The sequence below is a fragment of the Xenopus laevis genome, chromosome 1L (genome assembly GCF_017654675.1).
Source record: "Xenopus laevis strain J_2021 chromosome 1L, Xenopus_laevis_v10.1, whole genome shotgun sequence".
Lineage (NCBI taxonomy): Eukaryota > Metazoa > Chordata > Amphibia > Anura > Pipidae > Xenopus > Xenopus laevis.
Genome location: NC_054371.1, coordinates 219,372,622 through 219,389,744, shown reverse-complemented (window position 1 = coordinate 219,389,744; position 17,123 = coordinate 219,372,622). Strand labels below are relative to the sequence as shown.

The window sequence follows — 17,123 nt, the reverse complement described above, 5'->3', positions numbered from 1 at the left end:
TGTTTATATAAACTATAGTAGTACTTATCTGTTATCTACTGTGTATCCTGTGCTTGAATGGCTGCCCCCATGGCTACACAGCAGCTTGTTTATATAAACTGTAGGAGTCTTTCTGAAGCAAACACACCAATGGTAATAGTGCAGGAAAATACTACAAAATATTTTAATTACTTAAGTAGACTTAAATTTTTTGGTGTTACTGTTCGTTTAACTAAAAGGGTAACCACCCCTTTAAATAAACTGAGAGTTATGGAAGGCGAGTCAGAGAAAGCGTGTGCCGTTGGCCATCCAACCTGGATTCAAAGTGATCATCCTGGACCCGCCCCCAGTTACTGCCCCGCCTCCCTGCTCCACCTCTCTGCTCCATTGCTTCTGATGATATTGGAAGACTTAGGGTGGTGATTCTATGCATTTCAGTTAATGGGTTAGATTAGGTTTTGGGATTAATTACTGACAAGGGGAGAAGTTCATGTTACTGTGGGTGACTGGGGGAGGGGCTTAATTTGGGAGACTGGCAGATACTGGGGAGATGACAGGTATCAGGATCCAATTCACAGGATCACAGTATAATTTCATATATAGTTGCACGTCTGCAGCTCCTCCTGTTGAACCCCAGTGTAGCTTCAGGCTTCCCATAACAGACTGTGTCAATATGTACAAGTCACTTGTGCCTAAAATATCATGAGGTCTTGACTCTGAACATTTCCAGTTGGGATGCACTGAATCCAGAATTTGGTTCTTGATCCAACCTTTTTCACACAACCAAGAAAGTAGAAAAATGTTTAATCTGTGGACAGAGCGTGGTTTTCGTTTAGCCTTTGTAACCCGAATTTGCATATGCAAATTAGGGGTCGGATTCTGTTCAGTATTTGGGCGAATCTTTTTCAAAGGATTTGGGATTCGGCTGAATCCCCTAATAGTGGATTCGGTGAATCCTTAATTTCCAGCAGAAAACGACTTCACATGCACCCTACCTTCCCAGATGCAATTATATTGGAATTAGGGAAATGCTGCATTCTGGGTAAAAACATGGCAAAGTGGACTTGCGTGTGTAAATGACCCTTTGGGTCTCCGTTTGATCCTTTTCCCAGTTGCATCACCGGCTGTCAACACTTAACCCATCACTGCCTGGAATGAAGTTATCAGACACAAGGGGGCAAATTCACTAAGATTTGTAGTTGCGCCAGCGTCCGCTTCGCCGCACTTCGCCAGGCGTATTTTCGTCAGCGCTATGCAAATTCACTAAAATCCAAAGTTGCGCTCAGGGGAAGCATTAGGTTGCGAAGTTGCGCTAGCGTTAATTCGCCGAAGTTAAGCTTACTTTGCATATGGCGCCAAATTGAATTTACAATGCAGGTATATGTGGCAGCACTACACAAGCCTGGGAAACCTTCAAAACAGCAAATACATTTTTTATTTTGCCCTACACATGTGCCCACTGTATAGTTAAGGTGCCATGAGTTAGGAAATGTAGGGGGGAAGGAGGGGAGCCCCAAAAAAAATTTCGATCTTTTTCAGCCTATCACCCATAAAAAAAAGAAAACGCCAGCGTTTTTTGGGACTTAGAAATTTTTTTAACTTTTTTTGAAGCAATCCCTATCTACTCTAATCCACTTCGCCTGGTCTGAGGTGGCAAAGGAAGTCTGGCGTAAAAGGTAGCGTTCAGAAAAATTCGCACGTCAGTGAATTTGCGTAGTTACGTCCGTTGCACAAATTCGCCAGGCGTAAGGGTGCGAAGTAACACTAGCGGATTTACACCAGCGTCCAAATTAACGAAAATGCGCTACGCTAGTGAATTAACGCAAGCGTTAGGTGCTTCGTCCTTTAGTGAATTTGCCCCAAGGCATCTTCAGCAAGATAAAGGGCAAGTTAACACAACATAAATGTTTACATAACGAAATAAATTGTAAATCTAAGCAACTTTCAAGAATACATACATTAAACTTAATACTGCTTGTTGGTTCCGACTTCTAAAATCAGAAGCCCTCTGATTCAGAGCTATACAGAGCCAGCCGCTACATTGTTTCAAGGAACAGAACCAGCAGTGCAGAAAGGAGAAGACAAATGTGTCTTTCAACAGCAATAACATTTACAAATACGTTGGAAACCACAAAATGGTTTTAATGTAAGTATATCGGAAAGTTGCTTAGAATTACGGTTTGTTTGATATTGCAACATCTAATTGTTGGGTTTACTTCCCCTTTAAGAAGACGGCTGCCCGTGCAGTTTTGCTGTGCATTTGCCCAGTGTGATGTTTGCTGGATGCTTAAGCTGAACTACAAACACTGATGGTGGATCTTGTCTGTTTGAATAGCAAATTGTCAATATTGTAACTGCCGATAAACCCTAAATGCCAGCTGGCTTTTTTTTCCGCTCCATTCGCTGCTTCATGAAATTGCTGTCGGCTTTATGCTACTCCTAGGGCTCTGTGATTCTTATAGCTTGGCCTTCTTTAACCCTTTCCTTGCCGGACAACATAGAATCTATAGGAGCTGACATTCAGGGGCAGATATATCAAGGGTCGAATTGAAAATTCGAATTTTCGAGTTTCTTTATAGTCAAAACTGTCAAATTAGACTAGGAAGTTATTCAAATTTAATTTGAATTTTTAAAAAAATATGAATTTGAATTTCGAGATTTATCATACTCTGCTTCTTTAAGAACTTGAATTTGACTGGTAGTCACCTAAAACCTGGCGAATTGCTGTTTAACGGAATGGGAGATGTCCAGGGATTAATTTTGAGATGTTTTCAGCCTCTCGAACATTTGAGTTTTTGTCGGAGAAAATTTAAATTAGGGATACACCATATCCAGGATTCGGTTCGGGATTGGGCCTTTTTCAGCAGGATTCAGATTCGTCTGAATCCTTCTGCCCAGCCAAACTGAATCTGAATCCTAATTTGCATATGCAAATTAGGGGCGAGGAGGGAAATCGTGTGACTTTTTGTCACAAAAAAAGGAAATAAAAAATGTTTTCCCTCCCCTAATTTGCATATACAAATTAGGATTTAGTTTGGCCGGGCAGAAGGATTCGGACAAATCTGAATCCTGCTGAAAAAGGCCGAATCCCGAACCGAATCCTGGATTTGGTGCATCCCTAATTTAAATTTTGAAACCCTGATTTGAGTTTTTTTCTCCGACAAAAACTCAAATGTTGAGGCTGAAAACAACTCCAAATTGATCCCTGGACGTCTCCCATTCACTTAAACAGCAATTATCATTTGCATATGCAAATTAGGATTCGGGTTCGGTATTCGGCTGAATCTTTCGCGAAGGATTCGGGGGTTCGGCCTAATCCAAAATAGTTGATTCGGTGCATCCCTGATTTAAATCTAATTTGATTCGAGTTTTCGGATCGATTACATTCATTCGAGGTCAAAAAATTTGATTTCGGCCTAATCCAAAAATAGTTGATTCGGTGTATACCTAATTTAAATCGAATTTGATTCGAGTTTTCGGATGGATTACATTCATCCGAGGTTAAAAAATTTGATTTTTTTTTTCCAATAAATTTCGATTGATCGAATTTCAAATTTATGGGAGTTTAGGGGAGTTTTTAAAAACCCACATGAATTTGAAATTCAATCTTTGATAAATGTGCCTTCCAGGGTGTTCCATGGCACAGACTGATGATATTCCGTTGGGGGTTGATAATGAATGCCTGGATTTGACATGAAAGCCCCTGGCCAGTGAATCTCTGCTTTGAAATGCGAGTGCCTTCTCGTAGCCTTAGATAGTCTTCATTATACAAAACTATAACATTCTCTTTGTATGGCATTTGACATGCGCTGAAACTGACAGTCAGCAAATCAAAGCTTTTCTAAACTGCCACTTTTTTTTTTTTTTTTGCACCAGAGGCAGATGGAATTTAAACAAATGTGCTGAATCAATTGGCATCTTTAGCAATCGCCTTCTCACTAACCCAAGCGCATACGTTTCATGCTCAGAGAGAGCCCGTTAGTTGCCACTAGATGTAGCTCCACTACCCAGATCCTGCTCAGCAGCAGAACGTACTTACACTGTTGTGTATTCAAACACGGAACCCATTGTTATATTTCCATCTGTTCTATATGAGATCTGCTTCATATTCTTGGTAGAAAGGTAAAAATCATCACAGCCTGTTATTCTTTCCTCGGTCTGTGCATAGCAGCAGGGCTTGCTCATACAGGCATCGGATCCGTTATCCAGAAACCCGTTATCAAGAAAGCTCTAAATAACGGAATAGCTCTCTATAGACTCCATTTTATCCAAATAATCCAATTTTTTGAAAATGATTTCCTTTTTCTCTGTAATAATAAAACAGTAGCTTGTACTTGATCCCAACTAAGATATAATTAATCCTTATTGGAAGCAAAACCAGCCTATTGGGTTTATTTAATGTTTACATGATTTTCTAGTAGATTTAAGGTATGAAGATCCAAATTACAGAAAGATCCATTTTCTGGAAAACCCCAGGTCCCGAGCATTCTGGATAACAGGTCCCATACCTGTACCTAATGGGTGCAGCATTGTATGCACTTGCATGTTTGAAGAGGGAAAAAGGAAGGTTAGGGGCACAATTTAAAGTTAACTTTTAGTTTGTTATAGAATGGCTAATTCTAAGCAACTTTTCAATTGGTCTTCATTTTTTTTAGGGATGCACCAAATCCAGGATTCGGATCGGGATTCGGCCAGTCTTTTTCAACAGGATTCGGATTCGACCGAATCCTTCTGCCCATCTGAACCGAATTATAATTTGCATATGCAAATTAGGGGCGGGGGAGGAAATTGTGTAACGTTTTGTCACAAAACAAGGAAGTAAAAAATGTTTTCCCCTTCCCACCCCTAAGTTGCATATACAAATTAGTATTCGGTTCTGTATTCATCTGAACAATTCAGGGGTTTAGCTGAATCCAAAATAGTGGATTTGGTACAACCCTAATTTTTTATAGTTTTTTCAGTTATTTGTCTTCTTCTTCTGACTCTTTCCAGCTATCAAATGGTGGTCACTGACCCCACCTAAAAAAACAAATTCTCTGTAAGGCTACAAATGAATTGTTATTGCTACTTTTTTATTACTCATCTTTCATAATCCAGTCTCTTATTAAAATCAATGCATGGTTGCTAGGGTAATTTGGACCCTAGCAACCAGATAGCTGCAATTGCAAACGGGAGAGCTGCTGAATTAAAAGCTAAATAACTCAAAAACCACAAATAATAAAAAATGAAACCAATTGCAAATATCACTCTCTACATTATACTAAATGTTAATATAAAGGTGAACAATCCATTTAAGATGGTTTGGCTGACAGATTACAACAGCCATGGGTAGGTAGTGGGCATAACATTTTCCCCTCACAAAATGCCCACCCTTTCCCAACCCCTTCAGTGATTTCTGTCCTGTCCCAGTCCCAAACTCTCTGGAATCAACAATCTGCCCATCCCTGATGTCAGCGGAGGTAGGTCTAGCATAGGTTTAAAGGAGAAGGAAAGCTACTGAGGCAGTTTATTGCCAATATATTAGCCACAATAGTGCAAGCTAAAAGACTATATTTATTCTGTAGAATGCTTTACAATACCTCGGTAAAGAAGCTCTGTTTGTTTGGGATAGCAGCTGCCATATTAGTTTGGTGTGACATCACTTCCTGCCTGAGTCTCTCCCTGCTCACTCATAGCTATGGGCTCAGATTACAGCAGGGAGGGGAGGAGGGAGAGGGATAGAGGAACAAACTGAGCATGCTCAAGCCCTAGCCCTGGAGGTTTAAGCTGAAAACAGGAAGTCTGATACAGAAGCCCATGAGTACACAATAGAAGGAAAGAAATGTGATGTTTCTTTTGACAGAGGACTCAGAGCAGCATTACATGAGGGTTTACTGGTGTATTTATATAGACCGTTCTGATAAAGCTTACTTAGTTTTAACCTTCCTTCTCCTTCTTAAAATCATGGGGGATCCTTGAGGCAGGTTTGGAAGGGTCAGAATGCATATTTATCAATTTGTAGAGATATTTATGATGCTTATGTAACAATATGTTTTGCTTTGCAGTGATCCCTATGTGAAACTGTCCCTGTATGTGGCAGATGAAAACCGAGAGCTTGCTTTGGTCCAGACAAAGACAAAAAAGAAGGTAGGTCTTGTTGAGTTATAGCCTTATCATGTTTGGGCTAATATAAAGGGGGATGTTAAAGGGCAACTAAAGTCTAAAATAGAATAATGCTCCAAATAGAATCCCAGTTTATCTGTTTAAATCTGGCTCCATGATCTTTGTCCCTGCAGCTGGAGTTGGAAACAGTAAAGGGGATGTAAAAGTAAAAATAGAATCCAATATAAATCTCTACACAGTCGCCGACTGCTCTACAGGGAAACAAACAAAGCTGCTTGAGTTCTGCATGGCTGGGAAATAAGGCGAGGGATCCCCCTGCTGTTCATAAGTATGATTGTTTCCCTGCAGAGCAGTTAGGGACCGTCTGACAATTCTTATCCACAGCAGTAAATGAAGGGAGAATTTCACTGCATACAGTCAGGATTCTTATAAAAACGGTACAAATTTTTTAATTAAAGTATATTGGAGATAGGTTTCTTTTTCATTAAAGAAAGTAAAAATTGGATTTTTTTTTTTGCCATTACATGCCCTTTAAAGTAGCTCAGCCCAAAACAAAAGGGCTCATTTATTGACACACACACAATGCAAAGCACAACATTGTGAACCAACCAAGCGTCAGTTTGGCATTGCATCCTGCTTTGTTACATTGCATGATAACTTCTATGTACATGACTCAAGGGAATCTGCCTAGAGGAGTTCCCTTAGTGTGTCGCACAACTGACTTTTTTTAACCTGTTGGACTGCAAGTTAACACTGCGCTGGAAGTGTCACCATTTGTGTAGTGCAACTTAGTAAAGGGTAATTTACATCTACATGAGAAAATCAATCACAAGTTGCAGCACCAGAGCTGTGGAGTCGGAAGCAATTTTGGGCATCTGGAGCCGGAGTCTCCAAAAATGTTCCGACTCCTAATAACTTTAAAAACAAGCGCTGAAACTAATCAGATCAGATTTAAGTTTCTATGAAGGAGGATATGGGAGAAGCAATGCTGTTTCTAAGAACAATACTTTACTTATTTTTGGATTGTATTTAAAGGAATTGTCCAGTGTAAAAATAAAAACTGGTAAATACATAGGCTGTGCAAAATGAAAAATGTATCTAATATACCGGTAGTTAGCCAAAAATCTAATATATAAAGGCTGGAATGAGTGGATGTGTAACATAATATCCAGAACACTACTTTTCAGCTCTCTTGGCTTCCACTGATTGGTTACCAGGCAGTAACCAATCAGTGACTCGAGGAGGGGGCACATGGGTCATACAGTAACTGTTGCTTTTGAATCTGAGCTGAATGCTGAGGATCAATTGCAAACTCACTGAACAGTTATGTCCCATGTGGCCCCCCTTATAGTCACTGACTAACTCAGCGTTAGAGTTTTTATTTTGCACAGCCTATTTATTTTTACACTGAATTGTTCCTTTAACGGCTACTCTACAGCTATACACCAGGTTCCATTAATATATAAGTTGTATTCCAATGGTGTTTGGTTTATGTCGTTTAACATTGATTTTGGTTTAGAATTACCAACGGATGTGGTTTATATTTTTGAGCTTTGGCAGTGATAAAATGCCTTCTATGTTGTGTAATTCACTTCTTTCAATCCACATGGAAAATACATTGGTATATTAAAGGAACAGTAACACCCAAAAATGAAAGCAGTATAATTTAATTAAATAATATACTGTTGCTCTGCACTGGTAAAAGCTGTGTGTTGCATTAGAAACATTAAATAAACCCAATAGGCTGGTTTTGCTTCCAATAAGGATTAATTATATCTTAGTTGGGATCAAGTACAAGCTACTGTTTTATTATTACAGAAAAAAGGAAATAATTTATAAAAATTTGGATTATTTGAATAAAATTGAGTCTATGGGAGATTGCCTTTGTGTAATTAGGATATTTCCTTGAAAACAGGTTTTCAGATAACGGATCACATACCTGTAGCAAATAGTCAGTAAACTCCTTGGTGACCACTAATATCCTTTACTTTATAGTGGTGGATTAGCGGGCACAGACAACACATACATTACATATATGTAAAACAATAATACACACACACATAGGCCATGAGTAGCACTAATATGTTGCTAATAGAATCAGACCTCTCCTGGGGACCTGTTATCCAGAATGCTAGGGACCTTTAGCAATCTTTATACCTTAAAGGTGAAGGAAAGCTACGGAGGCATTTTATTGCCAATAGATTAGCTGCATTAGTGCAAGCTAGAATGCTATATTTATTCTGTAGAATGTTTTACCATACTTAGAAGCTCTCTGTTTGTTTAGGATAGCAGTTGCCATATTAGCTTGGCGTGACATCCCTTCCTGCCTGAGTCTCTTCCTGCTCACTTATAGCTCTGAGCTCAGATTACAGCAGAGAAGGGAGGGAGAGAGGAGCAAACTGAGCATGCTCAAGCCCTAGCCCTGGAGGTTTAAGCTGAAAACAGGAAGTCTGATACAGAAGCCCATGAGTACACAATAGAAGGAAAGAAATGCTGTGTTTGTTTTGACAGAGGACTCAGAGCAGCATCACTTTGAGGGTTTACTGGTGTATTTATATAGACCTTTCTGATAAAGCTTACTTAGTTTTAGCCTTTCCTTCTCCTTTAAGTCTACTAAAAAATCATTTAAACATTAAATAAACCCAATACACTGATTTTGCCTCCAATAAGGATTAATTATATCTTAGTTGGGATCAAGTACAAGCTACTGTTTTATTATTACACAGAAAAGGGAAATCATTTTTAAAAATTTTAATAATTTTGATAAAATTGAGCCTATGGGAGACGGCCTTTCCGTAATTCAGATAATAGGTTTCCGGATGACAGATGCCATACCTGTAATAGTATACAGCGTAGCCCAAAACACTGCCACAGTCAGCCACCATTAACTTTATATCGCAGATCTACGGTGTAGAGGATGCTGAGACCTGTAGTTCAGCAACAGCTGTTTCCATATCTGCCTTTCCCTTTTATTTTTCAGTCTTCCTTTTAAATAATGGGTGTGATTCAGCAGAATGATTATAGTGCATTTAAATAAACCATAATTATAACAGATAAGTCATTGTTCATCCAATTGTCTTGTAACTTTCATAAATAGAATTCTATATATATGTTCCGCATCTCCCATGTGCTCTGCACTTCCTGCTCTGCCTTGCGCTGCAGGGAGCCAATTTCTGATTGGGAGAGACTAGAAATAGCTGCCCAGTTCCTTCTGCACATGCATCACTACGTGGCTTAGATATGGGGATATTTATTCATTTATTAAGGGAAAATGTTAGCAGGTACCTAACGTATTACCCACTGGTGTCTCCACCTTTCCTTGTCATTTATAAGGGTGTCTCACCTTTGTTAACCTTTAGTATGTTATAGAATTTCTAATTCTTAGCAACTTCTTGGCATTCATTATTTCTTTTTTATGATTTTTGTAATGATCTTCTGACTCTTTCCAGCTTTCAAATAGGGGTCACTGACCCCATCTAAAAACAGGTGCTCTGTAAGGCTACACATTTATTTGTATTGCTACTTTTGATTACTCATCTTTCTATTCAGTCATTCTCCTATTCATATTCTAATCTCTCAATACATGGTTGCTAGGGTGTTTTGGATCCTAGCAACCAGATTGCTGAAATTACAAAGTGGAGAGCTGCTGAATAAAAAGCTAAATAACTCAAAAACCACAAATAATAGAAAATGAAAATCAATTGCAAATTGTCTCAGAATAACATCATACATCATACTAACTATTAATTTAAAGGTGAACAACCCCTTTAAAAGCTGCTTTTTAAACTTCTGTTATGTTTTAGGAAGGGGCTTCTAAAATCTGTCCCTGTCAGTGCTGCTTAACTACAGCTCCCTACATATGGCAAAACATACGCTGATATTATCTACAGGCTATCCATAAAGACTGTCTCCCATAGACTCCATTTTATCCAAATAATCAAAAATTTTAAACATTTTTTACTTTATCTCTGTAATAATAAAACAGTACAGGTATGGGATCTGTTATCCAGAAACCCTGCATCCAGAAAGCCTCGAATTATGGAGAATCCATCTCCCATAGGCTCCATTTTATCCAAATAATCCAAATTTTGAAAAATGATTTCCTTTTTCTCTGTAATGATAAAACAGTCGCTTGTACTTGATCCCAACTAAGATATAATTAATCCTTATTTGAGGCAAAACCAGCCTATTGGGTTTATTTAATGTTTACATGATTTTCTAGTAGACTTAAGGTATGAAAGATCCAAATTATGGAAAGATCCGTTACTTGGAAAACCCCAGGTTCTGAGCATTCTGGATACCAGATCCCATACTTGTACATTTTACTTGATTTCAACTAAGATATAATTAATCCTTATTGGGAGAAACCCAGCCTATTGGGTTTATTTAATGATTTTCTAGTAGACTTTAGGTACAAAGATCCAAATTATGGAAAGATCTGTTATCCGTAAAACCCCGGGTCTGGATAACAGGTCCCATACCTGCCAGTGTGATCACTACTCAGTGATGGGATGGGATATTAACTATAGTAGTACTTATCTGTTATCTACTGTGTATCCTGTGCTTGAATGGCTGCCCCCATGACTACACAGCAGCTTATTTATATAAACTATAGTAGTACTTATCTGTTATCTACTGTGTATCCTGTGCTTGAATGGCTGCCTCCATGGCTACACAGCAGCTTGTTTATATAAACTATAGTAGTACTTATCTGTTATCTACTGTGTATCCTGTGCTTGAATGGCTGCCCCCATGGCTACACAGCAGCTTGTTTATATAAACTATAGTAGTACTTATCTGTTATCTACTGTGTATCCTGTGCTTGAATGGCTGCCCCCATGGCTACACAGCAGCTTGTTTATATAAACTATAGTAGTACTTATCTGTTATCTACTGTGTATCCTGTGCTTGAATGGCTGCCCCTATGGCTACACAGCAGCTTGTTTGTAGAGTTTCTGAAGCAAACACTGCAGTTTTACCAGTGCAGCAGTACATTATATTTTCATTACTTTAAGACACATTTTTTGGTTGTGTTACTGTTCCTTTAAGGTGTTTCTATGTAGTGGATTGTTCCCCCTGCTACAGTTAATTTGGGAGACAGAGTTAATTAGAGCAGGAGCTCTGCACATGAAACACCCCTAGGCTACATTGCAAGTTTAATATCATTTTGGGGCATAAATTAGATTTATTTCTGATTGAGTTGGCAAAGCACAGATATTCAGTGTAGAGCTGCTGGCACAACACTATGCCCTGAGCACATTCCACACATACTATTACTGGATCCTGCACACTCTCTACCTTTCTATCCACATTACTTGTGAGTAGGTAAACAATAAACAGCCCAACCTGCACAAATCCAGCACTCGCTGCCCCCACAACTGTTTACTGTATCCCTGAACGGCACCAGCTCATTTGCTTCTGGCCAGAACCAGAACGGGACTTGGAAAATCCTGTATTTCCTATGCAGATCTGAACCGGCCAGTGCTGTGTGTATATTGTGGGGAATTAAATCATCAGCGTCACACAGACAGGCAGTGAGAACTGGCAGTTACTGAAATCATCAGCGTCACACAGACAGGCAGTGAGAACTGGCAGTTACTATTGTTATAGGTTCTGTGCAGCAAATGCAGATTCTAAACCGATTTGTAAATTATCAGCCGTTCTTGGCAGCAATACAGTACAGGTATGGCACCTGTTATCCAGAATGCCCAGGACCTGGGGTTTTCCGGATAAGAGATCTTTCCATAATTTGTATCTTCATACCTTAAGGGTCAGGCCACACTGGGCGTTTTGGGGAGATTTGGTCGCCTGGCAACTAATCGTCTCGTTTTTGCGGCGACCAATCTCCCCAAACGCCTTCCCTCACGCTGCGCTGGCTAAAATGAAAAAAAAAAAAAAAAAAACGTGCAGATTCGTTTTCCGCGGCTTCATAACACTCAAATTTTTTCGTGAGTTTTTTTTGAAAATAATTATTGATAAATTAGTTCAATTTGAGGAAGAGAGTTAGTAGATAACTGTTATTTTTAGTAAATTAGCCCACAACAACCTGCACATCACAGTGTAGTCTCTGAGCTGCCATTGGCTTTGCACTAGGAAATATCTCAACCCCTTTTTTTATATTGGGAAGGAGATTTGGAACATTGTGTATATAATATACTGTGTACACAAGCTGTCAGTTCTTCTGCTCTTGTTCATTGTGTTGTTATAGCAGAAAGGACTGGCACAGGGCAGCAGGGGGTCAACATTTCAGGGGAGGCAACATTTTAGGGGCACGTTCCACCCAGCCACATTCTAGGGAGCACTGGAGAGTCACAGCTGCACAGCGATCCGACGCCTGTGCTCACGGGGTGGGGTGTAAAAGTGTACAGGCTCTAGGACCTGGTGACCTAGGGGTGCCAAAGAAGGAAATCCGGGCCTCCCGGCCATAGAGATAACAGCACAGTTACCCCTATTTCTATCAATTTCTGTCTCTTTCTCTTAACCCTGTTACTATGTTTCTACCGCTTACCCCTATTTCTCTCTCTTTTTATCTCTTACCTTGATTTCTCTCTCTTTTACCTATTTCTCTCTCTCTAATGAGTAGTTCTCTCTATCTCATACCCCTATTTCTCTCTTTCTTTTATTCCTATTCTCTCACTTATCCCTGTTTCTCTCTCTTACCCTTATTTCTCTATCTCTTGCCCGTATTTCTCTCTCTCTCTTCTCTCTCTATTTCTCTCTCTCTTCTCTCTATTTCTCTCTCTTATTTCTATTTATCTCTCTCTTCTCTCTATTTCTCTCTCTTATTTCTGTTTCTCTCTTCTCTCTATTTCTCTCTCTTATTTCTATTTCTCTCTCTCTCTTCTCTCTTATTTCTATTTCTCTCTCTTGTCTATTTTTCTCTCTCTCTTTCTTTCTCTTATCTCTATTTCTCTCTCTTTCTCTCACGTACTTTACCCCTATTTCTCTGTCTCTAATCCCTTTTTCTATCTCTTATCCCTATTTCTCTCTCTCTCTCTTTCTGTCTGTTAACCGTATTTCTCTCTCTTTCTACCTCTTACCCCCAATTCTCTCAATTTTTCCACATACCCCTAATTATCTCTCTCTTTTAACCTCTTATCTCTTTTTCTCCCGTTGTGGCTCCTTTATTTTGTGCAGTGGAGGTTGGATCTCAGAAAATGTCTACCTACTGTTCCTTGATGACAGACTATACAAAGCACAGTTAATAGTAAATAATTAAGTTAAATAAACTCACCTGCTGGAGCCCTTCAGTGCCAGAAGCCAGTAGAATATCGAAGACAAGGAAGGAATTGTGGTTACAAAACAAAAGCTATGAATACAGTGAAGTATTAAGTGATTTCCCGGTTCCCAGGTTGCAATGCTGCATTCTTGGTAGCCCATGCAAGGAGAATTGGTTGCCATTTACAGCCTGTTTGTGTGAGTGTGTGAGTGTGTGAGTGTGTGAGCAGTTGCTCTTGGGTTGTGTGTCACACAGGGAGTACTGAGCAGTAGAACTTGTTTAGCAAACAGAAAGTCATTCAATTACTGGTTCCTGGCGTGACAGTTTGTTATGTAGGTGCTTCCCCTGCCTCACTCTCTAATCATTCACTAGTCATTCACTAGTCATTCACTAGTCATTCACTAGTCTGACCGGGTTCCTGGGAACATCGTTGTTTGCTTTCCCTCTCTTCCAAATGGTCAACGTTCCTCAGTCAGGTCAGTACTGAAAAAAACTTATTTTATCCCTCTCTTACTTCTCAGAACTTCTATCTATCTATCTATCTATCTATCATCTATCTATCTATCTATCTATCTATCTATCTATCTATCTATCTATCTATCTATCTATCTATCAATCATCTCTCTCTCTCTATCTCTCTCTCTCTATCTCATTTCTCTATATCTGTCTATCTATCTATCTATCTATCTATCTATCTATCTATCTATCTATCTATCTATCTATCTATCTATCTATCTATCTATCTATCATCTATCTATCTATTATCTATCTATCTATCATCTATCTATCTATCTATCTATCTATCTATCTATCTATCTATCTATCTATCTATCTATCTATCTATCTATCTATCTATCTATCTATCTATCTATCTATCTATCTATCTATCTATCAGAGCAAAAATTCAGTGTTAATATTGAGTGCAAGTCAGGTCAGGTTATATCACCAGTAATATATTTCCTTGGAATCTATAAAGTTTGGTGCATAATGTTTTTAGAAGTAGGATATGTGTAATGTATTGTGGGGCTTTACAACAGGCAGTTCCATTCTCCAAGCTATGTATATATATATATACTGCATTTACAGCTCTGGATTATTTAGTATGAGACTTCAGGTCATTAGACTAAATTTATGTGTGTTCTTCTGTTAGAAATATAAGTATTGCATGTCACATTCATAGCACTTTATTATTATTATCCTTTATTTATATACAGCTTATTCTGCAGAGATTATACATCGTTCCCATCAGTCCCTGGCCCAGTGGAGCTTACAGTCTAAGATCCCTATCACATTTACATATAGTATGAGTTAATTTTATCCCTGCCTGTATGTATGTATGTCAGGAAAGCAGAGTACCCAGTGGAAATCCGCACAGACACAGGGATAATATACACTACTTGTCGATTACTGGCTGGTAATGAACCTAAGATGCAAGGCAGCAATGTGAAAGGGGTGGTTCACCTTTAAGTTAACTTTTAGTATGTTATAGAATGGATAATGCTAAGCAACTTTTTAATTGGTCTTTATTATTTTTTTTATAGCTTTTGAATTTTTCAAACTTCTGACTTTCCAGCTTTCAAATTGGGGGGTTACTGACCCCATCTAAAAAAACAAATGCTCTGTAAGCTACAATTGCATTGTTATTTTTATTACTCATCTTTAAATTTAGGCCCTTTCCTATTCATATTCCAGTCTCATTCAAATCAATGCATAGTTACCAGGGTAATTTGGGCCCTAGCAACCAGATTGCCGAAATTGCAAACTGGAGAGCTGCTGAATTAAAAGCTAAATAATTCAAAAACCACAAATAAAAAATGAAAACCAATTGCAAATTGTCTCAGAATATCACTCTCTACATCATAATAAAAGTTAATTTATGGCAAGGACACACGAGGAGATTCGGGGAGATTTTGTCGCTTGGCGACTAATCGCCCCGTCTTTTGAGTGTCTATCTCCCCGAACTGCCTCAGTGTTTTTCCCCATAGGCTACAATGAAAAGTCGCCTGCGCTAATGCACACGCAGCGATGCATTTTCTATAGTCGCCCGAAGTTGCCTCACTGAGGCAACATTGGGCGACTATTCAAAACGAGGCAGTTAGTCGCCAGGCGACAAAATCTCCCCGAATCTCCTTGTGTGGCTTTACCCTTAAAGGTGAACAAACCATTTAAGCATTGCACTACTGTGACGTCTATCAGTTTACCATGGTATGATGCTGCGTGTGTGTGTGTATATATATATATATATATATATAGCTCTATATACAGCTCTCGTTCATCTTTTTCTTGAAAATATCAGACTTCTCCGGTTGTGTGGCCTCTGTATGAATATAATGGTTGCTTTGTTTGCTGAGCAAACGCTGGGCTCTAAACACAACAAACAGAGCGGCTGGTAACTCTAGACAGATACACAAGGGGTTGTTCACCTTGAGATTAACTTTTAGTATGATGTAGAGCAGTGATCCCCAACCAGTGACTCATGAATAACATGTTACTCACCAACCCCTTGGATGTTGCTGCCAGTGACCTCAAAGCAGGTGATTATTTTTGAATTCCAGACTTGGAGGCAATTTTTAATTGCATAAAAACTAAGTATAGTGCCAAGTAGAGTCTCCTGTAGTCTGCCAGTCCACATAGGGGCTACCAAATGGCCAATCACAGCCCTTATTAGGCACCCCAATAACGTTTTTATTCTTGTGTTACTCCCCAACTCTTTTTACATTTAAATGTGGCTCTCGGGTAATAAAGTAGAGAGTGATATTCTGAGACAATTCTAAAACTATAAAAAAAAAAAAATGAAGACCAATTGTAAAGTTACTCGGAATGGGGCATTTTATAAGATACTAAGGGGCAAATTTACTTAAGGTCGAGTATCGAGTTCGAGTTCATTAACCCTCGATATTCAACTGTTGAAGTTAAATCCTTTCGACTTCGAATATCGAATTTAATCCATCGATCGAACGATTTCTGTTCAACCAAAAAATGCTAACAAAGCCTATGGGGACCTTCCTCATAGGCTAACATTGACTTTGGTAGCTTTTAGGTGGCGAACTAGGGGGTCGAAGGTTTTTCTTAAAGAGACAGTACTTCGACTATCGAAGGGTCGAATAGTCGAACGATTTTTAGTTAGAATCGTTCGTTTCGTAGGTCGAAGTAGCCCATTCGATGGTCGAAGTAGCCAAAAAAAAACATTCGAAATTCAACGTTTTTTCCTCTATTCCTTCACACGAGCTAAGTAAATGGGCCCCTAAAAGTTAACTTAAAGGTGAACCACCCCTGTTATAGGGAGAGGGCTGCATTGTGTTCTATGGCAGCATACGTGGGTTTTGTTTGTACATAATGTATTGTGCTGGAGCTGCTATTGTGTGTGGAACAGTAATAAATTACACTGTATTCCTTTTCTTTTTCTTCCACTTTTACTGTGCGGCTGCTTCTGTGTGTGTTTTTTTCTTACCGATTCTTGGCTCGCTCCATGGCTGAAGTTAATGATTGAGGAGGTAAAAATCCACCACGAGGTGACATTGGCCGTGCCGTTCAGCCAGGAATGTGCAGGATCTGTTTTTCTTATTAACGGGAAAGGAATGTTTGAGCAGTGACTATATTTAAAAGGAAATTCAGTGTCCGACTGGATATGTAACATTTTGTTATTCGCCCTCTTGTTTGGGAATCTTTGTGACTGTGTTTGTGTGTACGTGTCACCCCCACCTGCAGAGGGAGTATCTGGCCACAGGGGCTGTTTCACACAGGGTGATTGTACAGCTGTTATCCGGAAACCCGTTATCCAGAAAGCTCCGAATTACGTAAAGGCCGTCACCCATAGACTCCA

At 39.1% G+C, this 17,123-nt stretch overlaps 1 protein-coding gene across 7 annotated transcripts in view; it reads left to right on the top strand.

Annotated features, from left to right (window-relative positions):
• nedd4l.L (NEDD4 like E3 ubiquitin protein ligase L homeolog) overlaps positions 1–17,123 on the top strand; it is a 253,294-nt gene that overhangs the window by 106,985 nt on the left and 129,186 nt on the right. For all 7 annotated transcript variants that reach the window (XM_041569986.1, XM_041569997.1, XM_041569996.1 and 4 more), the window contains exon 3: positions 6,024–6,105. In XM_041569986.1, the coding sequence (XP_041425920.1) occupies positions 6,024–6,105 (82 nt within the window). The remainder of the gene's footprint in view (positions 1–6,023; positions 6,106–17,123) is intronic.